Consider the following 27,660-nt stretch of genomic DNA (forward strand, 5'->3'; position numbering starts at 1 on the left):
GAGCTGAGGCTGTCATGTAGTAAGCACATTCTCCTACTGCAGCAGTGGTGGATTCAGGTTCCGACCGAAACCAAGCTGGATTTAGAAGTTCTTTTTTCACTCACCAAGTACCAATGGCTGGTTGAGTGCATACAAACGGTTCGTAGCCAAACTCAGATGTATTCTCTTTGATGCGATAAGCGGATATTTCACACTTTCCCGGAGTCAAATTAGACGAAGAGGTCAAGGCGCTCAAAATGAAGTACAAAGTAAGAAGCCTGTTCGTTTTCACTGCATCCAGACAGCAACCGTTACATGCGTGCGTAAAACCTGAAACACACACAAATCTGTTATTTTCCATAGGCTAGTAGCCTATTGTATCCGTATTTAATGTTTTAAAATTCGACTTGCTGAATTAATTCGCTTGACAAGAACATTTTGACACAATGTTGACACAAAATTGTCCTTGGATGGCAGCTAGGCAGCAGTGCAGCAGCTCTACTAAAATCCGAATTTAAGAAGAATATTATAGACCGTTCTCAACTATAGCCTACTAAATAACGGTGAGATTTATAGGCTTCATCACTCTTATCTCAGTGCTGCTTTTACTGTCTGCTCTACTAATGATTTATTACAGGCAATGATCTGAAAAGGCTTTAAGTTACATTGACAGTGAACACTATTGTACCTTCATCACGGGTAGTAGTATTGCCCCCTGAGGTTATTTGGTAAAGGACACATTGGCACATTCATTCTTGCTGCTCTCTCTCACCGTATCCCCTTACTGCTCATTTGACCTAGGCTCTAGTTTTGTTTATAGGCAATATATTTTGTTTACGGCTGAAGTCTGACGAACAAATTAGACATTCAGCGGAGTAGCCTGTAGGCTATATAAAGTCATTAAATCATGAGGTTTACTGACACCATTGGCTTTTCTTCTTGTTTCTGTGGAAACTTTAAGCCCTATCCATAAATTGTCTCTAGATATCCTTCAGGGTGGAAGAAAAGCTGACGTTATTTCCTTATTTCACTGTTTGATAGCCGTGTGATCTTATCAAGGGCATGGGTTCACACTATGGAGCAGAGATAAAAGGCACTGTCCATGATGACATCATCACCAGGGGCCTATTAGGAAGCCTTGGCCTCCGTGGGTCGCTCTTTAATTCACATCCCACCTCCTCTGAAAGGCTCTGTAGCTTCCAAGCCGGTGGGAAGGTTCACTTCCTACTATGGTAGAGGACGTTCGGCTCTTCTTCCTGAATGGAATGCTTTTGTCTACTTACCGCTATCTTGGGAATGCGGGGCGGTTGGCAGGAGAGAGCGTTCGGTCGGAACCACGCCGCTGAGATTCCTCCGCGTCTGGCCTCGCTCGGCGCCCCATGTGCGTTTCTCTCCCAGACTTCTACTCCCCCCATTCCTCTCTTTATCAGATACATGTGTTGCTTGTGGGACCGAGGGCTGCGTGCGTGCGTGTGTGTGTCATCACGCCATATTAGGAGAGCGGGACTGTGTGTGTGAAGTGTTCTGGTGAGTCAGGAGGGTCCAAGGCCCCGATGTCAGTGTATCGTTGCCACATGCCGTAATGCTTGGCCTATAGCCGTCTGCTCTCGCTGAGAGAAGCCCCTCTAATCCACACCGGCTGGGTTTAAAGGCTAAGATCGCTAATTTGGCTACTTTCCCCATGATCCCACTTCACTGAGCAGCCCCAATCCCTCCTGATTTGCAGGCCTTTGCTGTGTGTGTGTGTGTGTGTGTGTGTGTGTGTGCGTGTGTGTGTGCATGTGTAGTAGTAGTAGTGTAATAGTATGTGTGTGTTTGCTTCACAGATATTGTTCTAACCTGGCTCCTTGCTCTGTTTAGAGGAAACCCAAATTGTGGTTGAGAAAGCAGATGTGGTGGTGGAGATGTTGGGGGCAGTGGTGGTGGAGGTGATAACGATGAAGGTGGTGGAGGTGATAACGATGGAGGTGGTGGGGGTGATAACGATGGTGGTGATAACGATGGTGGTGGTGGAGGTGATAACGATGGAGGTGGTGGGGGTGATAACGATGGTGGTGGTGGAGGTGATAACGATGAAGGTGGTGGAGGTGATAACGATGGAGGTGGTGGGGGTGATAACGATGGAGGTGGTGGGGGTGATAACGATGGTGGTGGTGGGGGTGATAACGATGAAGGTGGTGGAGGTGATAACGATGGAGGTGGTGGGGGTGATAACGATGGTGGTGGTGGGGGTGATAACGATGGTGGTGGTGGGGGTGATAACGATGGAGGTGGTGGAGGTGATAACAATGGAGGTGGTGGGGGTGATAACGATGAAGGTGGTGGAGGTGAAAACGATGGAGGTGGTGGAGGTGATAACGATGGAGGTGGTGGAGGTGATAACGATGGAGGTGGTGGAGGTGATAATGATGGAGGTGGTGGAGGTGATAATGATGGAGGTGGTGGAGGTGATAATGATGGAGGTGGTGGAGGTGATAATGATGGAGGTGGTGGAGGTGATAACGATGGAGGTGGTGGAGGTGATAATGATGGTGGTGGTGGAGGTGGTAGTCATGGAAGTGGAGGTGGTTAGGAGGAAAAGCCACGGAGGGAGGTCAGGGTTAACAGGCGGTGTGTTCTCTGGTCTGGGATCAGTATGCTGCCATTCTCACTGATGCTCTGTAGCCTGCTGCTGCTCCGCTACCCACTCTTTACCCACTCCCAGAGAGAGAGAGAGAGATATCTATAATTATGTAACTACTAGCAATACAACTTTCACAGTTGTGGCGGCGATAGCCTCTCGCCGTTGCGCAACAGAGGAAGGGAGGTGCCAGGGAGCCTGGGACTGGGAGGGGGGGAGGTCGGGCGGGCACAGCGGATCTGACCTCTGACCTCTGATGACACTTCAGCCAGTTGGCTCCTCTCCCCCACTCACCGGTGCCGCCGGAGTCAGACGCCCGCATTAACAGTCTTCTGTCTCGGATTTAATTCTGTTAAATATTTACCGTGGTTTTTATGTCCCCCATCGGATTCCACACACTTTCCCTCTCAGCGGGGGTGAATTATTCATAGCGTAGCGTTAAGTATTACATTCCTCCGGGAGTGGTTATGTTTCCACATACGCTGGAGAGGCTGGCTGGCAAGTCACATGCTCCGAGCTTGAACGATGCCACCAATCACAAAGCAGAGGTCAGCCCCCCCGTCCTCCCCCCTGTGGTCGGTGACATCAGAGATGCTTTCCAGCAGGTGTGCTTATTTGTTTGACCCCCGCAGTTAAGGTAGCTAGCCAACGTTAGCTAAGTTAGCACTAGCTAATGTGAGAGGTCACCCGCAACCGAGGTCACAGTTGAAATTATTTGAACTTTGAGCGCTGCAATTTTTGTGCGCAGCGCCCAAGAGGGGTAGCGATTCCACACAGTTGGGTAGCAAGCAACCTTCTCCCCATAGGAAAGCAATGACACAGCCAGCAGCCAGCGCAGAGCGATTTTACCACGTATCATGTGTAGAGGGAGAGACAGAGAGAGAGAGAGAGAGAAAGGGGTTTTGAAGGAGAAAGAGAGAGAGAGTGAGAGAGAGGGATCAAGTGTGATGTGGCCTGTGGCACTTGAGAGTGTTACAACACAATTTTTCTGTAGCAGCGACGCTGGTACTCCGTACTGTACACTCAGGGCCTCACACCCGCGGACCCGACTCCCACCTCCCCCTGGCCTGCACTCGCTCTTTCAGGGCCTTACGTAACCGCGGCAGAAATAGCTTCACAACCGCAGCGAGGAGTGATTAGGTGAACCAAAGTTCTGGGGCGTGTTTCTGTGTTTTTTTTCCTGGGCTCAGGTTCCGGGCGGCGGTCCAGTGAAAGCGAGGTGGAGGCGAGCCGAGAGCCAGACATTGTTCTCTCTCGGAGCGAGAGACCGAGGAGGGGGGAGGCCCCGATTCTGAAAGGGAAAGAAAATGAAAGAAAAAGGAAGTTGGGCCGGGAAGGGGAGGGGGTTGGGTTGGGGGGTTGGGTAGAGGGTTAAGGGAGAGCGAACAGCGCCAGGGTGTATGAGCAGGGGGATGGGGCTGTGTTATAGGGGGCTGAGGTCGAGGAGCTCCCCATGAGAAAAACATTCCTTGGGAGGATGCATGGAGAGGTTACCCAGAAGATGCTCTTGATGGTTTCAAGGCGCCCCATTCTTCATTGTGGACAAGGGTTTCTGTGGTTAAGGGGGCACACCGGGATTCCAAGCCTTTTCTCTGTGTGTGTGTGTGTGTGTGTGTGTGTGTGTGTGTGTGTGTGTGTGTGTGCGTGCGTGCGAGTAAGAGAGAGAGAAAGAGGGAGGCAGGGTTGGCGTCATGTAGAAGAGCAGATTTGTATTCTGCAGGAGGAGAACGAGGTTCATTCACGGAGCGCATTTCTGCCACCGTCGTCCCACCCCGCCGTCACTGCCAGACCTTTTATTCCACAGACAAACCGCCTTCCCTCTGCGGGGGACTGAAGCGAGCACATTACAGACACATCACGCAGACTATCTCGGTTTCAAGACCGTAAAGTCTTGTCCGACTTTCAGACGTATCGCAGACCGCCAATCTCTAGAAGATTTGACGCTTGTTCCCACACATGCAAATTTGTGTGTAGCTCAAACCACCCCCCCCCCACCCCCCCACACACACACACACATGTTTTTCCAACTGTGACTGTGAAGAGTTCTTTCCCCGATCATGAATGGGGAGCCCCCCCCTCCCCCTCCCGCTGTGTCTGGCGCCGCGGGTCGGCCATTACCATGTGAAAACGGTCCGCCCTGAGAGGCAGACAGACGCATGTCCAGGGCCCGGCAAGAACACCGTTCCCATGTCGGACCATCCCTGAACTATTTGGCCGAGGATACATACGTCTCCTGTCAGCCCCGGGTCGCCCCCCTAGGGGAGGGAGGGGGGGGTCAGTCTTCATGTCAGACAGCAGGAACCTTGACAGCTGGGAACACGCAGCCCGTGTTACACCAGGTCGCAATGCTGACGCCCGGCACCAGGCTGATGCCTTACTAGCCTTCAGTCGACGTGGATGAACAGCCTCTTGTGTGCTGTTTAGAGTGCGTCTTTGTCCGTCGCCGTCAATAGCGGCGTCTGTGTTTCGGTTGCGCTGTCGGCCGGGTGCCCGGCTAAGCGAGGCAGATATCTGTTGTTGATGAAGGCGAGCTTTTGCTGAGTAAACGCGCCCGGTCTCCGAAGACGTCTGGCCGGAGACGGCGCGGTGGAAGCTTCCACGCCGCTGTGGGATCTCTATGTTGAGTGTGAAATCGTGAGGACAGTGTGAAGTGAATGTGAAGACCGTTGGCTTGTTTCTATGCAAAGCCATGAAATCTGTTCCTGCAGAGATACCATACATGTACTTGGCCCCTAAGCCTTGGAGAGATTACCCTCCCCCCCACCACACACACACACACACACACAACACACACACCTCCCCCCCTCCTCCCTCACCAGAAATATCTCTTGGCTTTGACCCCAGGAAATACTGTAGCATCGGTATCACTGGCACAGCCTGCAATCGTGTCAAAGTCTGAATTACGCAATCTTCCGTTGGACTAAAAGCCCTTTCATAAAAGGGCGTCTGAGACGCATATCTTGTGCGCTGCGCAACTCTCTTTATGTTGCTCTATGTGTGGAGGGTGTAGCCGGCCTGTAGTCGCCATGCCGACAGGCAGGGTGGCAGATGACTGATGGGACGTACACACGTCCTGACCCCGGTGGGAGGGAACGAGCAGGAAGTGCTGCAGGCTGAGGAGGGGTGGGGTGGACGTCAGGTTACCCTTTAACGAGGCGGTAAAAAAAAAAAAAAAGAGCAGGGGGAGGAGCCTGATGAGCAGGGGGAGGAGCCTGGTGGAGGTTTTTTAACAGCTACTCAAGCTGTACTCTTCAGTTGCTAGTCAGTGATTTTGTCTGTGATTTAGTGAGTGGTTTGTCTTTTTGATGTTTCTCTACCTGACATTCTGCCCTCCTCCTCCTCCCGAGACCTTTCATCTTGACTTTTACTGCCGTCATTGTCGAAAGTTTCTGTTGAGGTTGGTGATGTAGGCCTGGTACAGGGCGGCGGCACAAAACAGGAAGCTCTAGCCTACAGCTGTCGAGATTACAATTTCAATATAGGTAGCAAATCTGATGTAAGACTGAAATAGAATACATTTGCCCTGGAAACTGAACACTGCGAAGCGCACAGAGTAAAGGTTGGAGAGCGTCCCGAACGTCAAGGGGGACGTCGGCTTGGCGCTGTAACACGTCCACACAAATGTCAAGGTTTTTTTTATCTAGGCTATGTCGTTTGTCCCAGCATGCACTGTGGTTAGGGCACAACATGGCACACCACATATCCCGTTGACCTTATACTGTTGCCATGCAGTGGTTTTCTGAGGTGGTCTGGCTAACTGTGCCTGTAATTTAACCCCAGTGACACATCACGGGCCTGTGACGTCTGGTGAGTGGATTATGCAAATGACATACTGCAGAAGTTAGTGATAGTCATTAAACAAGTAGCAAGCATCGACACGGTCCACGTGTGTGTGTGTGTGTGTATAAATATAGACAGCCATTTTCCACAAGCTGGGGCAATTACTGAGGTAATCGGCTTCCCTGTTGTTGTTTTTTTTACCTTGTGACTTCACAGAGGACCATGTTGTTACAGGAAGCCGCTACCTGTCAATAGCTGTGTCGAGCGATCTTGGACAGCTAGCGGTAGCGTCGTTGCGTAATTCATTGATAACGTTTCGAGGTTGCCGCCAGAGCTGCGTGCAGCCCGGCATTGATCCGCCCGCTGTTTACAAGCGACGTGACATCATCATCACGCGGTGGCGGGCGGCGGGTCCCGCTGACGGATGAGGTCGTCGTGTTGGAGATGGAAAACAGAGAGGATCGGTGAGGCGGCGAGGCCGTGCTGCGGAGAGTAGCTCACTGCAGAGGGGAGGGGGGGGGCGGGGCTGGCGAGGCTGCTGTGTGATTATGTTGTTACGAGCCCCCGCTGGCAGGGTTTCAGGGGGTCAGCGTGTGCTAGGATCCGCGTCTAATGATGAAATTGCCGTGTGCTCCGAGGCTCTGAAACCCCTTCCCACGAGGCCATGCGCTACCCAGAACCCCCCCCCCCTCTCTCTCTCTCTCTCTCTCACGGCCCATTTCCCTGAACCGGCTCTCGCCCGTGACACCCCGGGACTCGGAGGAACGCGGGCAGGAAAAAGTCATCAGGTCCTCATTATCGTCACTGCTATAATTATTTTCTATTTTTACTTACTTTGTGAAACGAGGCCAGATGAGCGTGCTGGTTCACCCGTCTTGGTGGTGTGTGCCACCCCCGGGGAGCATGTGTTATTACAGTGTTATTACAGTGTTATTACGGCGGGCCTAGTTTTCAAACCAGCCTCCACACTGCTGGGGGAACCGTTTGACGTGGGGGGGGGGGGTAACATGATGTCGTCCCGGTTGGAGCCTACCACTTTTTGTAGAGGGTTTGGGGACGCTTGTTTGGGGGCTGATTAAATCCTCATCTCTTTAAACGCATACTGCTACCGTCCCGCTGTTGCCCCCGGAGACCCGGATTTGTGCCGCTGAGGTCATGGTGGTGCTGGTTGAGATGGTGGTGGTGCTGGTTGAGGTGGAGGTGGTGCTGGTTGAGGTGGAGGTGGTGCTGGTTGAGGTGGAGGTGGTGCTGGCTGAGGTGGTGCTGGTTGAGGTGGTGCTGGTTGAGGTGGAGGTGGTGCTGGTTGAGGTGGAGGTGGTGCTGGCTGAGGTGGTGCTGGTTGAGGTGGTGCTGGCTGAGGTGGAGGCGGTGCTGGTTGAGGTGGAGGTGGTGCTGGTTGAGGTGGAGGTGGTGCTGGTTGAGGTGGAGGTGGTGCTGGTTGAGGTGGAGGTGGTGCTGGTTGAGGTGGAGGCGGTGCTGGTTGAGGTGGAGGTGGTGCTGGTTGAGGTGGAGGTGGTGCTGGTTGAGGTGGAGGTGGTGCTGGTTGAGGTGGAGGTGGTGCTGGTTGAGGTGGAGGTGGTGCTGGTTGAGGTGGAGGTGGTGCTGGTTGAGGTGGAGGTGGTGCTGGTTGAGGTGGAGGTGGTGCTGGTTGAGGTGGAGGTGGTGCTGGTTGAGGTGGTGCTGGTTGAGGTGGAGGTGGTGCTGGTTGAGGTGGAGGTGGTGCTGGTTGAGGTGGAGGTGGTGCTGGTTGAGGTGGAGGTGGTGCTGGTTGAGGTGGAGGTGGTGCTGGTTGAGGTGGAGGTGGTGCTGGTTGAGGTGGAGGTGCTGCTGGTTGAGGTGGTGCTGGCTGAGGTGGAGGTGCTGCTGGCTGAGGTGGAGGTGGTGCTGGTTGAGGTGGAGGTGGTGCAGAGGGGGAAATCAGACTGTTTGAGTTTGTGAGCTCATTCACCCCAAAGCCTCGTTCATTAGGGTGATGTATGTGAGACGGGGAGACAAAACCACCCAGAGAGAGAGGAGGGGGAGAGAGAGAGACAGGAGAGGGGGAGAGGGAGAGAGAGAGAGAGAGGAGAGAGAGAGAGGGCCCTGGCTGGGAGGAGTGAAGGTGGGGTTCTCTTTCAGGAGTATAGTGTTGCGTAAGGCTTTTTTTTTTATTTATTTGGGGTTTGGTCAGCAGTCAAGAGAGCCGGCCGTGTTTCCCCTCGCAAATGAGCGAGCTGTTATTTGTGCAGAGCCAGACGGCGGAGAAAAACGCTCTGTTGATACAGAAAGTCTGTGAGTCATAACGACTCCGGGCTGGAGCGGGGGGGTGGAGGGGGGGCGTGAAGGAGAGAGGAATTGGGGGCAAGACAGCTGGATCTGTGTGTGTGTGTGTGTGTGTGTGTGTGTGTGTGTGTGTGTGTGTGTGCTGATCCAGGTGTGGGATAGCTCAGCACTGCACATATCCACACTAATGATAAAACCATACGGGACCCTGAGAGTTCCGTCCAGACAGTTTAACACCGGCCAGATGGAGGCAAGTACGACACAAGCTGTTTACACCTTGTTTGTGTGTGTGTGTGTGTTTGTGTGTGTGTGTTTGACTTTCTTTCCTATGAGAGGTCAGTTATCAGTTTGTGATGATTATGCCACCTGCCGGGTGATGGTCAGTCACACATGGCGGCCATGTTTGTTTGTTTGTTTGTTGTGGATACCTGGGGGGGATTCTGGAGTCACCCACCCCTGCCCTGGGCTGGGCTGGGCTAGGCCACCCTGTGAGTTAACGGGGGTCGGTGGCGCGGCCGGGATGTCGAGGCGGGACCCGAAATCCCGTGGGTCTGTTAGAGGCGGTGGAATGCCCCTCGTCATGCTGCTTAACAGCTCGTTAAAAAAGATCACTTCCAGGATTCTCGTGTGTGTGAGCGAGCGAGACGAAAGCACGGGCCTCCCAGCCCCGCTAGGCGACCCCCGCCGGCCCCGCCCCCGCCAGCCAGCCCGCCGACAAATGGCGAACACATGTGTTTACGGGAGGATCAACATCGGTGCCTGACTCACCTCATGACTAAACCCACGTTTACAGCAGACCTACGTAACCTCGCCATAACGGGGACGACGCGCACGGTCACACCTGCTCCAATCATAGACCCTCGGAGAAGCTGGGAGGCAAGACGAAGCGCGCGGCAGCTGTTACGTTTCTTTGCATGTCTGTCTTCAAAGGGATCTGCGTTTTGCGTCGGCGTTACTGTGAGACTGTGTGTGGCGGAGTGTCGTAGGGTGGCCCTGATTTCTGGAGGTCCCCCCTGCTCTAAACAGTTGGTCTAAAAGCATCTTACTGGACGTCAGATTCAGCTAAACACCCCCGTTAGTATAATAGTGCACTGGCACGTTTTTACTGATGTACACATTTGTAGCGGTGCCATTCAGTAAGCTATGAGTCTGAGGCCTCGCACACCCAAGCCTTGCAGGAAGGAAGCAGGAAGTCTCATACTGTAGAGGCACGAAGAGTCTTCTATAGCGAGGGTTGACCACACGCGTGAAAGACTTTATCACAGCTGCATTCCTCCACACAGTCCCTCCCCGTCACCAGCTCTCGACAGAAGTCCATCTACCTCACTCGAGCCGTTTACTCACCGCAAACCCCTTATCCATCACACGTTCTGGTCACGGGTTGCTTTCACAGAGGTCGTGGCGCGACGGCGCCGTGCTCGTCGGTATTCTCGGAACGAGGCCGACGACAGGGCGGCCGCCCTCCCAGATGAAGCCGTAGCCGAGAAGATCGGGGTATTTTTCAGCTTCGGGACGCGTCCAGCGTGTGTTCCGCCTGAGCCGTCGCTGACCGCCGGGGACGCTGGGAAGGATGAGCAGAGAAGCAGTGTGTGTCTCACTGATCTTATCTTGGCCGCCATGTTCACTGAGTTTCACAGGTTCTGTGTTTGCACGTGTTCAAGTTGGAAGCTCATGGAAATAATCAAGTAGATTATTATTATCAAACAAACCAGTGTGCATAATTCGGTGGACAAAAGCTGTCGCTTTCTCTTCTTTTTGTTGGAGGGACCTTGAACTTGAACGCTTGTCTGCCCCAGAAACCCAGATCCGCACACTAAGGTCAGATGTAGGCTAGATCCCTCCCAACACAGCGAACCATTGTCCCGCCCAGCCCCCGATATTACTGCCCTGCAGCTCTGGAGACATCCTAGACTGTTGAAGGTTTCGGATATACGAGCTGACCCGGCCCCCGTGCACAGCGGTCCAGATGGACGTGGGCCTATATTCGTTCAGCGGGATCCGTGCTAAAAATAATACCAGTTCTTCCTGGAGAGTCGTTTTTTTTCCCCTAGTTTATGATCAGATTATTCAATGAAAACTCAGCAGCTCCTCTCCTATTGGCTAGGGGGGTCAGGATGATGCGGGTCGCACAGCTGCAGGCGAGCGACAGTGTGTGTGTGTGTGTGCATGTGTGTGTGTGTAAGTGTAACTGCTTGTTGGGTGTAGTTGGCTAATGGCTGTGACAGCTCTCGGAGACAATGTCCAGGTGGCCAGGGAGAGATAACCCTGTTAGTGACACAGCCACGTTCACGTGGGAACCGGATGAATCAGGCCTGGAACAGGAGAGACAGGGCTTCAGAGAACATCCAGTCTACTAGAACTCAGAGAACATCCAGTCTACTAGCACTCAGAGAACATCCAGTCTACTAGCACTCAGAGAACATCTAGTCTACTAGTACTCAGAGAACATCCAGTCTACTAGCACTCAGAGAACATCTAGTCTACTAGAACTCAGAGAACATCCAGTCTACTAGCACTCAGAGAACATCCAGTCTAGTAGCACTCAGAGAACATCCAGTCTACTAGCACTCAGAGAACATCCAGTCTACTAGTACTCAGAGAACATCCAGTCTACTAGCACTCAGAGAACATCCAGTCTACTAGCACTCAGAGAACATCCAGTCTACTAGCACTCAGAGAACATCTAGTCTACTAGCACTCAGAGAACATCTAGTCTACTAGCACTCAGAGAACATCCAGTCTACTAGCACTCAGAGAACATCTAGTCTACTAGCACTCAGAGAACATCCAGTCTACTAGCACTCAGAGAACATCCAGTCTACTAGCACTCAGAGAACATCCAGTCTACTAGCACTCAGAGAACATCCAGTCCAGTAGCACTCAGAGAACATCTAGTCTACTAGCACTCAGAGAACATCTAGTCTACTAGCACTCAGAGAACATCCAGTCCAGTAGCACTCAGAGAACATCCAGTCCAGTAGCACTCAGAGAACATCCAGTCCAGTAGCACTCCGAGAACATCCAGTCCAGTAGCACACCCAAACAGACTTTCTGTCTCCCTCACACACCAGTGACAGCAGGGCGAGACCTCAATAACAAGTGTCTTTTAGAGAGAGTGGAAGAAAAAGGATAAAGGAGGAACAAAACCGTCATTTGAAAATCAAAATCCCTTTTTCGTTCTCTTACTCTGACTGACACAAACGCCACAGTTTGAGTCAAATCATCTGCCAACCCTGTTCCTCTGTGGGGCTGTTCAGTCACTGCTCTGTGAGGGGAGGGGCCAGATGTCCAGGCTGGGGCCGTCCAATCAGAGAGCATCGACTGAAAGGCTCAGTGTTCAGTTCGACCACAGCCCCTCTGTAGCACGAGCTGAGAGTTCATGGAAAAAAAAACAAAGCCCAACTAGAAAGAACCTCAGTGCTTTACGAGTCTAAATAAAGGTTTGAAATGAAGAAAGAACCATGTGTGCGATGGATGGACTCATGCTATATCCATGTTCACCTCACTCCTGACTCTCCCTCTACGTTCACACCATCTCTCCTTTTCTCTCAGTTAAGACACACCTCTTCCTGCTCTTCAGTGCAGAGGGTGTTGACCGGGTGATATTTTTTCCGTCCTATCTCTGTCCGTCAGATGGCTCTTCTTCTTCTCCTTCTTCTTCTTCTTCTTCTTCTTTTCTCCTTCTTCTTCTTCTTCTTCTTCTTCTTCTTCTTCTTCTTCTTCTTCTTCTTCTTCTTCTTCTTCTTCTTCTTCTTCTTCTTCTTCTTGAAGAAGAAGATGGCCGTGTCCCTCCAGGTCGTTACGGCGAAGTGCACCTATCTCAGACACAAAGGAGGCTTCCCCTGGGGGTGTCTGCCAGGCTGGGTTTTGGAGCCATTATCCCCTCAACCGCACAGATCATCCTGGACTGGCGGGGCAGGCCTACCAGGGTGGAGCAGGCTGGGAAATCCTATCAAGTTCAAATCAGCTGAAAGACATCTGGCAGGGGACTGGGGGTGGAGGCGGGGGTGGGGGCGGAGGGGGGTAATGCAATTTGGCACGCTGCAGTAGCTGCCAATGGAGAGAGGACTTCAGCGTATGATTCACAGTAGACAAGAGACTGAAGGAAGGACAACATACTGTGGTGTTGGGTAACCGCACACAAACACACAAACACACACGCGTGTGCGTCTGTGTTCCGGCTCTTATGAAAAAGACTATATTACCGATAGTGCGGTTGCACAACCTAGCAAGGGGGAACGCCGAAGACCGTGTTGTGAAATACGGTGTTTGCTAATTGCTAACCGCGCGTGTGTGTTCTCTGCTCTCTCCGTGTGTAGAACCTGATGGCCAAGGCGCTGTACGACAACATGCCGGAGTCCCCCGAGGAGCTGGCGTTCCGCCGGGGGGACATCCTGACGGTCATCGAGCAGAACACCGGCGGCCTGGAGGGGTGGTGGCTCTGCTCTCTGCACGGCCGCCAGGGCATCGCCCCGGGCAACCGCCTCAAGCTGCTCATCGGCCCCATGTTCGACGGGCCGTCGCCAGCCGCCGCCGCCCAGTCTCCGCCCCCGAGCGCTGCCGCCGCCTTCCAGCAGGGGCTGTACCAGGTGCCTCCCTCCTCCTCCTCCTCCTCCTCCCTCCAGAGCCCCGGCCAGCAGGAGGTCTACCAGGTGCCCCAGAGGAACGCCCTGGCAGTTGACAACACGCCCAGCAAGGTGAACATGAATGTAATCATGCAGAGATAATCAGTCTATCTCCATCCATCCATCCATCCATCTATCCATCTATCTATCTATCTATCTATCTATATATCTATCTATCTATCTATCTATCTATCTATCTATCTATCTATCTTGAGAGTGGAAGAAAGAGAGAGAGCAACAGAGAGAGAGGGAGAGGAAGAGAGGGAGGGAGAGATAGAGAGAGACTGACTGCTCATCTCTCATGATAGATAGATAGATAGATATATAGATAGATATCTATAGTGAGAGAGAGTGAGAGTGGAAGAAAGAGAGAGAGCAACAGAGAGAGAGGGAGAGGAAGAGAGGGAGGGAGAGATAGAGAGAGAGAGAGACTGACTGCTCATCTCTAGCCTATGCTCTGGCCTCAAGACCCAGAGTGCAGGAGGATGGATCCAAGGGGGAACTGGATGAGTCCTGAACTCTGGGGGGGGGGGGGCTGCCGGGGGGGGGGGCGCTGCTGAACCCCAGCCGTGAGCCGTAGGCGTCCCGCGCGGCCGTCTGCTTCCTCCCTCGCCGGATGGCCGCTGATTGGCCGGCCGAGGCGAGGTCGGTCGGCGGTGAGAACCCGCGGACGTGTGTGTGTGTGCCCCCCTAGCAACGCCGCCGCCCCAACTCGGGTCAAAGACCGGCCCCCTTTTGCTAAAACGTCTCCGCCAGCCAGCGGCCCGTGTATTTGCAGTGTCCGTACAGGCGGTATTTCGGGTCCTGTGTCATTTGCGGCTGTTATGATGCCCGGATGGTCGGATAAAAACATGGTGCGCTGGTCGTGTCGTACCGTCTCAGAGAGTGATGTATCTCTCTGTGGTCTGGGCGAGCCAGACAGCCCGGCCATTTTCCCCACGGCTTCCCATGGCTTCTCATACTGTAAACGGGTAGAGAAATAATTAGCTGGTACATATGGAAATCTTTTGCAAAGGGTGTGTTCACATGTGGGCACACGAAATCCTCTTTTGTGTATTCAACTGCTTAACTGGATCTGGCACTCCAGACTCTCTCCCCTCGGGGAGACGGAAAATAATTATAACCCGGACCCGGTTCTCTCATCCTGGGGTGTTTTGAACAGGAAAGCTCAGTTGGCCTCGGAGGTGACCCCAGGTGTGTGGTAAACAGCGTGGGCGCAGGCCCCGGGGGCTTAGGGGCTCGTGTGTGATTCGCTGCCCAGGAACGAGGGGCGATAAGCCGGGCAGGACCCAGGAGGCACCAGGGGGGCGGAGAGAGACTGGCTTCAAACAGCAGACCTGTCAGTCACCACCACCACCTGCGCACACACACACACACACACACACACACAAGTGCTGCCAACACACACGTAGGGCACGCCCCCACAAGCACACATCAGACAGATAGGGATCTTACTACGGAAGCCTTAAACACTTTGTAGTTTTTTTTTCTCTAAGACCCCGTTTATACTTGGTTTTAGATGCGTTTGGACAAGAACAGATTCAAAGTGGACGGCGCTAAATACAAGTGTAAATGGCCACCAAAATGTTTTGTGAAACATTTCCTCAAACCACTTGCCAAGGTGGTCTGGGACGCATTTGACCACAATCTCACAAACCGACTGATTATTGATTTGTTTACATGGAACAGCTGTGCGACACGCAAACAGGCAGGAGTGAGTTACTATGGTTACTATATACAAACACAAGTGGTCAGCTGGACACATTTGGAGACACATGATATAGTAAGATGATGTGTCTCGCTGTCCACTTGTGATCTGATCGTCCAAAACAGATTTTATAACCAAGTCTAAACAGGGTCAATGTGTCTCTTGTGTGTCTACAGTTTATGGAATCATGTCGCGGTCTAACCTTCCAATCTGTGCTAGTGGTGTGGATTTCTAGAGTTTGCGGCCATTAAGAGAGCGATGCTGGCTCTATGTGTAGTACGGGAGTCCAGACAACTGATTGGCCATCTGGTTGGATGGCTTGTAGTAGGGCTGGTTGGATGGCTGGTTGGATGGCTGGTTGGTTGGATGGTTGGTTGGATGGCTGGTTGGATGGCTGGTTGGATGGCTGGTTGGATGGCTGGTTGGTTGGATGGTTGGTTGGATGGCTGGTTGGATGGCTGGTTGGTTGGCTGGTTTGATGGCTGGTTGGTTGGATGGCTGGTTGGTTGGCTGGTTTGATGGCTGGTTGGATGGCTAGTTGGATGGCTGGTTGGTTGGATGGCTGGTTGATTGGATGGCTGGTTGGTTGGATGGCTGGTTGGTTGGCTGGTTGGATGGCTGGTTGGTTGGTTGGATGGCTGATTGGATGGCTGGCTGGTTGGATGGCTGGATGGCTGGTTGGTTGGTTGGATGGCTGGTTGGATGGTTGGTTGGATGGCTGGTTGGATGGTTGGTTGGATGGTTGGTTGGATGGCTGGTTGGATGGCTGGTTGGTTGGTTGGTTGGTTGGATGGCTGGTTGGTTGGATGGCTGGTTGGTTGGATGGTTGGTTGGATGGCTGGTTGGATGGTTGGTTGGTTGGCTGGTTGGATGGCTGGTTGGATGGTTGGTTGGTTGGATGGCTGGTTGGTTGGATGGCTGGCTGGTTGGATGGCTGGTTGGTTGGTTGGATGGCTGGTTGGTTGGCTGGATGGCTGGCTGGTTGGTTGGCTGGTTGGATGGCTGGTTGGTTGGATGGCTGGTTGGATGGCTGGTTGGTTGGTTGGATGGCTGGTTGGTTGGCTGGTTTGATGGTTGGTTGGATGGCTGGTTGGATGGCTGGTTTGATGGTTGGTTGGATGGCTGGTTGGTTGGCTGGTTTGATGGTTGGTTGGATGGCTGGTTGGATGGCTGGTTGGTTGGCTGGTTTGATGGTTGGTTGGATGGCACTGCACACTGTTCAGGTGACTGATGCAGCTAAAAGGAAAGGGATTTTCCGGCTGCTGAGTACACACACACACACACACACATACATACACACACATACACATACACAGTGGGCCGGGGGTGACATGTTGACACACGGTGGTGGAATATGAGACGGGATTATCAGTGTTGGAGGCCGGCCTCAGCACCATAATCATTTAATTCCTTGGAAGTGTGGCTGCCTGTGTGTGTGTGTGTGTACACGGCAACCGGGACTACACACACAGAGCGCTGGCTTTACAGTATGTGTGTACTCGCGTTGGTGTGCCAGCCCCGACTGTGCAAATCCAGACTGGCAACCAGTGAAGGTCTCTTCATGTGGGCGCAGCGTTCGGGTATATAAAGGCCCACTGAGGTCTGGCCTTCCTCCTCCGCCTCTCTGCCATCTCAGGCTGTCGGGTTTGATGCTGCGGTCTTGTCCTCGTGTGACCCTCTCTGGGAAGGGTGAGTTAAAGAGCCCCACAGCTGCCCCCCCCCCCTTCACAACCCCCTCACAACTCCCCATTCACAGCCCCCAGAGCCGGTCCGGAGCGAGCTAGCCGTGCTCGGGGCTCCGCGCCACACAAAGGGCCCCTCACACGGAGGCCGGGAGGAGGCTCCCAGCCTCCCTCTCTCTTGTCAGGCTGGTGGAAGACGGACGTTCTTCAGTTCAGTTCTTCAACCAGTCAGCTCACCCTTGGGTCTGGGTCCCCCCCCCCCCCCCCCCCCCTGTCGTGCTCTGAAAGGTGTGCCTGTCCCCCCACCCCCCCACCCCCCCCCCAACCACCCCTCCTCTTTTCTCCTCCTCTTCCTGGTTTCCGGGTAATTCCTCCGTTTGTGAGTCACGCCGCCGAGGTCACGGAGCTCAAAGGCAGAGGCCGGGTCGAAGTTCAAAGGCCCCTCCTCTTATCTCCTCCCACCCGGCGGGCTCCTCTCTCTCTCTCTGTCTCTCTCCCTCCCTCTCTCTCTCTCCCTCTCTCACTTCCTGCCTCGCAGGAAACGGCACACTCCTTTTATGGTCACGTCCGTCTCCGAGGCGTCGTCGTATACCCACCACGGAGACCCCCTCAGACAGGCCGGTGCTGGACGGCCGTACCATAATCGCGTCACAGTGAGTGCTAACAAACTAACCCCGCAACTGCAGGAAATTACCCTGGGAATGGCGCGGTCCGTCGGGGGCGCGTCCCGCCATGATAACAGTCTACTTTTTGGAGTAACGAGGTTAGTCGGGCTATTAACGTCTTGTTTGTGTGGCCTGCAAGACATGTTTTCTCCATCTAATCTCGGGGCAGTAGGGCCCGGGCGGGTAGTTAAGTGAATTATTCCTTCCTGGAACGACCTTCAGACACTTGTTGGCTCTCCATTGTCGCGGCGGCAATGAATCACTGCCCAGCGAGGTTTTGACCCATGGGAGAGGGAGGCCATGAATACCATTGTATCAGCAGCGTTCTGCCGGGCTGTCCCAGAGCTGCCTGTCAGGAGGAAGAAAAAGGGAGGGAGAAGGAGGAAGGCAGTAGGGAGAACAGGAAATGCTCGGCTGAGGGGTAAATTACATTTTTCCCAGTTGATTCCGCGTTGGCAGGACATCATTTCACCTCACCGTCACACTCAACGCTCTCTCTCTCACCAGTCAGAGGACTGCTGTGCTGACTGTTATACTCCTGGGAACTCAACCCCAAAATGGCCGCGGCATCGTTCGGTGTACCTCTGTTAGGATAATCACATTGGCTAAAACGTTAAATCTGTGTCTCTGGATTTTGGCTCTTTGATCAGAGGGAATGAGAAGTGATTCCCATTAGATCCGGAGACACTGTGTTCTCCTCAAATACCCTCATTAGGTCTCTCTCTCCTCTCTCCTTCCCTCTCTCTCTTTCTCCCTCTCTCTCTCTCCTTCCCTCCCTCTCTCCTTTCCCTCTCTCTCCCTCTCTCTCTGTTTGGGTTTGGCCACGCGGTCCGGTCGCGTCACGGAGACGCCGGCGGCCTCGCAGGATTTCGTAATTACCCGCAGTATAATTAGCTGGGCTCGTTAATAGGCCAGCGCCGCTCCAAGCTGTGCGAGGGAACATTGGTGAGCAGCCCGGGAAGGGGGGGGGGGTCCAAAATATCTCATAATAACACCGTCAGCTCTCCTACTGTGATTCAGCGCGCCAGGTGGCCCTGAAACGCAGAGAGGACAGGTTATTATAGAACGCTGCCCCCTGCCAGAGCAACGCCACTCTCACCGGCCGGCTTCGGTCTTTAGTCGGCTCATTAAGAATGCGTTTTGGATGGCGGTGGTGGCGGCGGCGGCGGGGGGGGGGGGGGGTGGTGTCGGGTTTCACGGTGACTGTATCCTTGAGTGTCTCCTTGTGGGTTCCAACCACCCCTGTGAGACTGAGGGCTGAAACAACAGGATTGTGTTGACAGAGGCTATTACAGGGAGACGCGGGGGGGGGGGGGGGGGTGTTGGAGGTAACCAGAGAAGGGTGGCTCTACTGTGTCAGCAGCCCCCCCCTCCACACACACGCACACACACACACACACACACACACAGGAGTGTCAGCTTTGCTGGTGGTGAATGGATGGAGGGATGGCGGGACAGATAAGAGTTGAATCTGGCGTGAAGGAGGAGGGCCGGGACCATCGTGTCATCGGGTCGCTAGCGAGAGAGAGAGCAGAACAGCGGTCCCGTTGTGTGAGCTATGAAAAGGTGTGGATGGATAACATCCTATAGAAGTCTTTTTCACGCCCCCGCACGCAAACACGCACCAGCTTGCTCACACACGCGCACTCCGGCACCAAAGCAAACACACTTAAATAGGCTGGAACACTACCATGACGCGTAGACCTCAATTCAGTCATGACGTTCTGTTGAGATCTTAAATCTACTTCAAATACAATTTAGGCCCTAGACTATGTATTTAACCATGAGGCCACTGTTGACATTGGAACAATGACACATCTATTACCTCGGAAATAGTATGCCTGAAAACCCCTACTGGCCCCAACTGGAATCTGTCAAGACTCTATGAGTCATTCATAATGATCTTACAGAAGCATTACTCTTAACAACAATACTCAACCGCCAGGAGAGATCCAGGCCAGCATTTTGAACCTGATCCCCTCTCCATGACGGCTTCCTGAGAAGCTGTCACCTGAGTGGGAGGAGCCTGTCTCCACCCGGCCCCCCTGGCCTTCTATGATGTCATCCCCGGCGCCCCCCACTCCTCCGGTGTCACCCCAGACCGGGTCAATATTTACCCAGCAGCCACCGGGAGCGCCAAGTGCGCCCGCCGCAGAGGCTTCTGGGTAAACTGAGGGTGCAGATGGGAAATAGATGAGCAGTGTCTGTGCCCTGGCAGTGCCTGAGAGGATCCCAGTGATGGGAAGAGCCGTGCAGGGAGGAATCACACACTCCTGCCGAGTGGCACGGAGCCCCTGACGGATACGGCAGCCATCTTGGACCGTACCAAGGCCAGAGCCCTAACAGACGTCTCTCCACAGTAGCTGGATTCTCTCCCTCAACACAGGCGGGGGCAGCAAGGAGCTTTTTACCCAGCCTGCAAGTGTCCTTTGTTGTCCTGCGAAAGGTAGCTAGCTAGCTGGTGGGTCTGGTTACATTCCCGGGGAGTTTTAGCCCAACCAAAGGTGTGTGTGTGTGTGTGTGTGTGTGTGTGTGTGTGTGTGTGTGTGTGTGTGTGTGTGTGTGTGTGTGTGTGTGTGTGTGTGTGTGTGTGTGTGTGTGTGTGTGTGTGTGTGTGTGTGTGTGTGTGTGTGTGTGTGTGTGTGTGTGTGTGTGTGTGTGTGTGTGTGTGTGTGTGTGTGTGTGTGTGCGCGCAAGAAGACTAGAATGGAGCTCAGTTCAGGCTGAGGTGGGTAAGCCCGTGGTGAAGGCCTGGTACCCTACAGGTTCTGTGGTGAAGGCCTGGTACCCTACAGGTTCTGTGGTGAAGGCCTGGTACCCTACAGGTTCTGTGGTGAAGGCCTGGTACCCTACAGGTTCTGTGGTGAAGGCCTGGTACCCTACAGGTTCTGTGGTGAAGGCCTGGTACCCTACAGGTTCTGTGGTGAAAGCTTGGTACCCTACAGGTTCTGTGGTGAAAGCTTGGTACCCTACAGGTTCTGTGGGCTGACATATGTACAGAGAGGAACACCAGCAGAAACACCTTCACTCACGCAGGAAATTGACAGATCAGACCAATGAGAACCATAACTCCACCCACACACACAACTCCTATGAATGGCATTACAGTCCAGGTCCATGCTAACTTCCTCACATCCCACTCCCTCTACCCATCTCTGTATCAACTCAATCCAATTCAAAAGCTTTATTGTCATGAATGTTTCAATAACAATCTTGCCAAAGCATCACAGCACGAATTGACCAAGTAATATACAATACACAATAACTGCAATAAGTAATCAATGGATTAAATTGATCCATTAATGATATGAAACGATATATACAAGGTTATATAAGATAAGATAACAGTGTACAGCAGCATAACATCATAATGATCATATTCAGTGATGTTGTTTTAGTAATTATGTGACATGTGGTCACGCGTTGTGCAGCTCTGCAGGTCCCTCTGTTTATCTCCCAGTATAATCCATGGCTTTCCCATGTCACCCAGCTCCGCGAAGCCTGGCACCAACCAATCAAACGGCTCTCAGTATTCCACTCTGGTGCCATGATATCTTATCTTATATTATATAATCTTATATTATATTACAGGATATTATATTAGATTGTCTTATATTATTGAATCTTATATTATCTTATATTATATTACAGTATATTACATTATCTTTCTGCTGTTCCTCTCTCTCCTCTACTCTTACCCTCCATTCCCCTTTTCCTCCATATTCTTCTACCTCTCTACCTCCTCCTTTGAGCGTCTCTCTCTATCTCTCCTTCTCTTTCTCTCTTCCCTCTCTCCCACAGGAAGCCATAGGCTACATATGGTTCTGGTTTCAAATCTGTCAGCGAACCCTGTGTGTTCCAGTGTGGTGATGGCGGTGTGTGTGTGGTGTCTGCGCGTGTGTGTGTGGGGGGGTGGGGGGGGGTTGGTAGGAGAGGGTCACGTTCTCAGGAAAAAAGCATTCCGTACATTCCTCTGTCTGCCTGACGCAGCAAGGAGGTCTGTAGCTTGTCATGAAGGGGGGGGGGGGGAGGAAGAGAGAGACTGATAAATGCGAATGAAAAAGACCACCATCCCCTTGTTCTCGCCCCCCCCCCCTCCCCCCCGGAACCCAGCACCCAGAGTCCCCGGCGCGGTCGCTAACGCTAACCCGGCCCGACGGGCTGCTGTTGATCACGCGGTTTGGAGGCAGCGCCGCAAATAATGGGAGACATGCTCGGGGAGGACGCAGGGCCGACATGTTGTCAGGGCTGATTTGGCTGAGCCGTAATTACGACCTCCGGGGTCACATGAGGACGAGGAGAGAGAGAGAGAGAGAGAGAGAGAGAGAGAGACAAGAACAACACCAGGATACGAGCCGAGATGGAGGTGGCCGCTTACATCAGCGGCTTTTCGACAGACGTTGTTGGGACATTTGTTGTACCTGAAGTTCTGAGTGTTTGTCTTCTTTCTCTCTCTCTCTCTCTCTCTCTGGTGGGTCATCAGGTGGTCACTCCTACACGAGTGGGACAGTCCTACACCTATGGCCCCGGACAGCACAACCAGCAGGACCTCTACGACGTCCCGCCCATCAGGGCACAGGGGGTAGGTGTCCCGTGAATCACTCTTCACACATCCCCTTCAGTAAGTAGCCTTGAGAACCAATGGGTCTGGAGCCTTGTGGCCCTTAGGGCAGGATCCTAACTCCTGATTGCTTAGCGTGAGGCAGCTTAATGTACAAGTCCACCCCCTGGACATGACGCTAGTATGTCGCAGGGGACTTACCCCCATTCCAACCCTTGATGTCGACTGACAAGCAGGGAGACATTGGGTAGCATTTTTTATAGTCTTTGTTGTGACTCGACCGGGGATCGAACCCCCAACCTCCCAATCCCAATCCCACAAGGCCACTGAGCTGGTTCACCTCATTCAGGGATTCCTATAATCGATAACACTGAACACTACCCAGGAAGTTGTTTTAAGCGATGTTGTCCTGTTGTCCCCCAGGTGTACGACGTTCCTCCTGGGAAGCTGATGGGCTCGCCCTACTCGGGGCAGCACGGCTCCGGCGCTCACCCCCAGGGGGTCTACGACATCCCCCCCTCCGGACAGATGGACCCACGGTCGCAGGGGGTCTACGACATACCCCCCTCTTCACAAGGGGTACGAGAACACAACCACACCGAGAGCCACAGCCTCATTCACTCCTTTAATCTTAGTTAAATAACCTCAGCTTTAGTTACTAAAGTAGTAGCCTTTTGTCCGGAAAATGTTCCTTTTGAGTTTATTGATACAGTCCTGGTATTCCTGTTAATTGCCCCCTATAAATGAGCGACTTGTCAGATGATCGTATTCATTACATTTTCGTGCCTTCCCCAAATTGAGGCCTTGCCTGCCAATATTGTTCGAGCAAAACTGGCTGGAGTGCGGTTCCGTGAACCCTCCTGTGGGGAACGTCAAGAACCGGGCCGATTTCTCACTCTATCATTTCCCCCCGGCGAGTCGCGGACTCGGCCAGACCCGGGGTTCTGGACCACCGGTTAGTTTGTAATAAGGTGAAACAGACGGGAGTTATTTTGCGTTGGTTCTGAAATCCCAGCCCTGGCCAGGCCGCACTCTCTCACAGTGAGGAGGGGATTTCGAGGCTGAGAGAAATCACTTACGGACCGCCATTTTGTCTGTCCCCCTCTGCTCGCATGCTTCCTCGCACCCTGTACGTCAGAATACATATTCCACTCTGTCAGGTCCTAGCTAGCAGTTTTAAAAGGGTAGATGCTTACTTAGAAATACTCTCACCGATACTGTGTACAGGAAGGACTGTAATATACAGTATGAATGGAAACTCAGGGGTTTGCAGATATATATATATTTTGGCAGCGACAGTTCTTTCACTTCCTCTTCCTGTCGGTGTGAGCGCACGGCCCAGAGTTAATCTGGTGCAGGGAGCGGGTCGTGAACCGACGCCCTGACTATATAATAATAATAATAATAATAACGGTACCGTGCGCCCCGCTTGTGCCCGCAGGTCTACTCCGTACCTCCCTGCAGAAGCAACGCGGCAGCCTTCCAGGAGGGCAACTACGACTTCCCCCAGCCCCTCCGACACAAGCAGGAGGGCATCTACGACGTGCCCCCGCCTGCCCTGACCAAGCCGGGCCAGGCCCAGAGCCCCCCGTCCAGCTACGACTTCCCCCCCGCCGCCCCCGCCGACGAGGGCATCTACGACGTGCCCCCCCCCGCCCAGCACTCCGGGGGGGCGGGGCCTCAGAGGGACCTGTACGACATCCCCAGGGGGATGCAGACCCCGCAGCAGCTCCGGTCCGCCCCCGCCCCTGCCGACCGAGACAGGGGTGGGAAGGGGGTGTACGACGTCCTCCCTCCCCCCCAGGTGGATGCCAGGGCGCTGGGGGACGTGACGGACGGGGTTAACCGCCTGTCGTTCTCCAGCACGGGCAGCACGCGCTCCAGCATGTCCACGTCCTCCTCCTCCACGGGCGGCGGCGGCGCCTCGGAGGGCCGCCTGGCGCTGGACCTGGACGGCGCCGTGCAGACGCTGTGCCGCCTGCAGCAGGCCGTGGAGGCCTCGGCGGGCGCCCTGCAGACGCTGGCCGCCTCCCCCCACTGGCGGACGCCTCCCTTCATGGAGCGCCACGCCAAGGAGGTGCGCGGCGCGCTGGAGCGCGTGCGGGTGGCCCTCGGGGACCTGGTGGCGTTCGGGCGCGGGGCGGCCGCCAACGCCACGGCCCTGTCGGACCCCGGGCTGCACGGCAAGCTGCGCAGGCAGCTGGGGCGGCTGGAGGACTCCCAGGGGATCCTGCTCCAGACCTACCAGGCGCTGGAGAGCGCCGGCTGGGCCCCCCGTGCCCTGGCCACGCCCCCGCCCGGCGGCGTCCCGCGCCACCACCACCACGTCAAGAGCGACGACCTGGACCGCTTCGTCATGGTCTCGCGGACGGTGCCCGACGACACCAAGCAGCTGGCCTCCACCATCGGGGGCAGCGCTGAGCTCTTGTTCAGACGGACGCCGGCGGTCGGCGCGGCAGTGGACGGGTCCTGCTCCAGGGGCGAGGACAGCATCTCCCCGTCTTCGGACAGCGATTGCTATGGCGGCAGCCAGACCAAGCCCTTCCCCGTGTCCCTCGGACAGGACAAAGCCAACATGAACAACAGCGAGAAGTGTGTGAAGAGCTGGATGGAGGATTACGACTACGTCCATCTGCAGGTACAGCAGGACAGTCTGACTATGTGCCTTGACCAACCTGAAATCATCAGCTCATCTCTGGCCTGTTCGAGAGAGCTTGAATGTGAATCCCTACATTCTTACACAGCTGCTTAGGCTGTGTTGACACACAATATTAATCCTAACCCCAAGAGGACAAAGCTAATCTTAGGATGTTAGCTGTTGAAGCTAGCTGTAATGAGAGTGAGGTAGAAGGAGGCTCTTAAAGGCTTTCATCCTAATCTGTGGAGCAGAGGTTGAGTTAAGGGTGTGTGTGTGTGTGTGTGTGTGTGTGTGTTTTCCACTGTCGTTGTCAGGTCTTCCTCACACACTGTTCTCTCCGCAGGGTAAAGAGGACTTTGAGCGTCAGCAGAAGGAGCTGCTGGAGAAAGAGAACATCATCAAGCAGAGCAAGGTCCAGCTCGGACAGGAGCAGGTAAACACCACACTCTCCCTCACTGCTGCTTTAAGCATCATTTAGCATGAGCAAATTTAGCATTAGCCAATTTTGCATTATTTGTCCATATAATGTTCTTATTGTGCGCCGCATAGACATAGGTTTATTAAACATCCCATCACGCGATGAAACACAAGCTTGTCCGTGACCTTTCAGAGCGTGAGTCCAGAGGCCTTCGTTGGAGGGGGGGGGGGGGGGGTGGGGGGGGGTACGCCTGGACCGGTCTGTCAACCCCAGCCAGAGAATAAAGGAACTAGGAGATGAACCTTTACCCCCATAATCCCCCCGCTAATTATGCGTTTCTCTCCCTGGGTGGAAATTAAGATTCTACTTTACATAATTCCCCTACTTAAATAATTCTTCTACTTTACATAATTACTCTAAATAATGCAGAATGGAAAATGTCAGATGGCATTTTATTTTATCGTTTGTATGGGAGGTGTTATGCACTCTCAGACAGCCTAACCAGTTCTGTAGCAACAGTATCTGTAAATTGAAGATATAGACGCCACTGATCATCTCTGTAACCTCCCCCAGATCAACCAGTTCAAGCAGTTGGAGCAGGAGGTGATCAAGCCAGTTGAGAACGACATGACGCAGTGGATGTCCCACCATCACTCCGCCGCCACCTCCTCCACGCCCTCAGACTCCTCTTCCTCGCCGCCCCCCTCGCTAGGGGGCGGGGCCGGGCTGTGCGGGCGGGACCGGCAGCTGCTGGGCTTCTACTCGGAGCAGTGCCAGCAGCACTTCGTCACGCTGCTCAACGCCGTTGACGCCTTCTTCGCCTGCGTGGGCGCGGGGCAGCCGCCGCGCATCTTCGTGGCGCACGGCAAGTTCGTCATCCTCAGCGCCCACAAGCTGGTGTTCATCGGGGACACGCTGTCGCGGCAGGCGGCCTCGCCGGAGGTAGCCAACCGGGTGATGAACGCCAGCAACGTGCTGTGCGACCTGCTGAAGACGGTGGTGGGCGCCACCAAGACGGCCGCGCTGCACTACCCCAACACGGCCGCTGTCCAGGAGATGGTGGACAGGGTCACCGACCTCTCCCACCACGCGCAGCAGTTCAACGAGCAACTGCTGCAAATGGCCGCCTTGTGATGCCGCATCCTAGCTCCTGCCTGTTTCACCATAGACACGTGTATATATATCTGAATCTATCTATATTGCTACTTGTTAATCATAAAAGAGTTCTTTTTTGGCTGTTGTAAATAGTATTGTTCTCTCTGTTCTGTAAATATTTGCTCTATTTTTGTGTAGATTTGTTTTATATACTGTATGATATGAATATAAAGATAACAGTATCAGTGGCTTTTTAGGATAACATGGACATATTTTTCGTAACATTCCTGTTTCATATTAAGCACCTTATGAGCTGTCCTTTTTTTCATTTTCACCTGTAGATTGTTGATGCCTACAGCCTAGGCCTCTGCCAGACGTGGCAGTAGTCCGTTATGTAAAGTCATTTGATGTCGCACTCTTGCTCAGGGGGTGGGACTCATTAGACACAGTAAAGGACTGTTCTTACCCAGACAACTGTCTCTGTCCGTCAAGTTTGTTCTAAGTAGCCTACTACTAGAGCGCTGTGGCGGCTCTGTTTGCACTGCACACGATCAAAACACGATAAAATGTCCGCACACACATTAACAGCTGCAGGTGGCGCACTGATAAAACAAACCAGTCATATTAACATGGAGTCACACTTAGCGGAGGCCAAATGGCCTGGCATAACGAACTGGCACGCACACTGAGACAGACTGCCAGAGCCCGGTGCTCAGCACTCACATTCACAACAGGTTGTGACTGGAATTAATGTCATAACGGATGGATGCTACACTGTTCGTGTTTCCACGTGCTAGCTCACAGAAGTGCAAAGTCATGATTGGCCATGAATGAGAGAGCAACATCTGATGGATATCAAATGTGTAGTAAATCTGGACTCACAAGGGGCTATAGTAGCCTACTAGTCAAAGTTGATCATCCTCCATGAACATGCAGATAAGTCTTCACTCAGATAATCACAGGAAACTTTCCATTCCATGTCAGATATAATGAGGACTTTGCGTACCCTATAATCCCGTCGAGAGGTGCAAGGGATAAAGGGCTAAAGGGATTCCATGGTAAATGGGGCAGGGGTAGTGGAAAGGTGCCCATGCCGAAATGACCAGTTGCCCGTGGAGTGTCCCCTCTAATGACACGCTGAGCATGAGTAATGCTTGTTCTCTCCGTCCTTATCTGGGAACGATCTTTTTCAGCATCTGTCCTTTCGGCGAGATCCTAGGGGTTGTCGCAACATTTCTTCATAGTAAAGAATGTAACAATGAACCACAATAGGCTACATCAGGGCACACAGGGGGCCCGAACAAAACAAGACATCCATTGTTGCTTCTCCTTTCTGCCTTTCCTCTCCTCTCTCTCTCCTCTCTCTTTCATTATAATTTGGCGTCTCCCAGTGGATAGGTCGGTCTATAGATAGCAGAGAGAGAGGACGTACTTGCCCATGAGCCAACCCCCCCACACCGGCAGCTCCCAATCGGGGGTGGGGGGGGTGAAGAAAGGAATGGCTTTCAGAGGGTTCTCATTTAACCCAGGCCTTGAGATTGAGCCGGTATGTCAGGAAATGTCACCTCCCCAAGTCCCCAGTCAAAGCTGACAAGAATCACACACTGATTTATCCAGAACTAATAAT

The 27,660-nt window shown here is 53.3% G+C and overlaps 1 protein-coding gene across 1 annotated transcript; it reads left to right on the forward strand.

The window, feature by feature from the left end:
- Positions 1-134: 134 nt before the first annotated feature.
- nedd9 (neural precursor cell expressed, developmentally down-regulated 9) lies at positions 135-26,072 on the forward strand (the record flags this gene model as incomplete). The annotated part of the gene is made up of 7 exons (XM_084455306.1): positions 135-248; positions 12,961-13,338; positions 21,805-21,903; positions 22,306-22,461; positions 23,324-24,520; positions 24,864-24,953; positions 25,512-26,072. The coding sequence occupies exons 1-7, from the start codon at positions 237-239 to the stop codon at positions 26,070-26,072; spliced, it is 2,493 nt and encodes an 830-aa protein (XP_084311432.1). The 5' UTR covers positions 135-236.
- Positions 26,073-27,660: the final 1,588 nt, after the last annotated feature.

The sequence above is a fragment of the Borostomias antarcticus genome (genome assembly GCF_949987555.1).
Source record: "Borostomias antarcticus genome assembly, chromosome: 21".
Classification (NCBI taxonomy): domain Eukaryota; kingdom Metazoa; phylum Chordata; class Actinopteri; order Stomiiformes; family Stomiidae; genus Borostomias; species Borostomias antarcticus.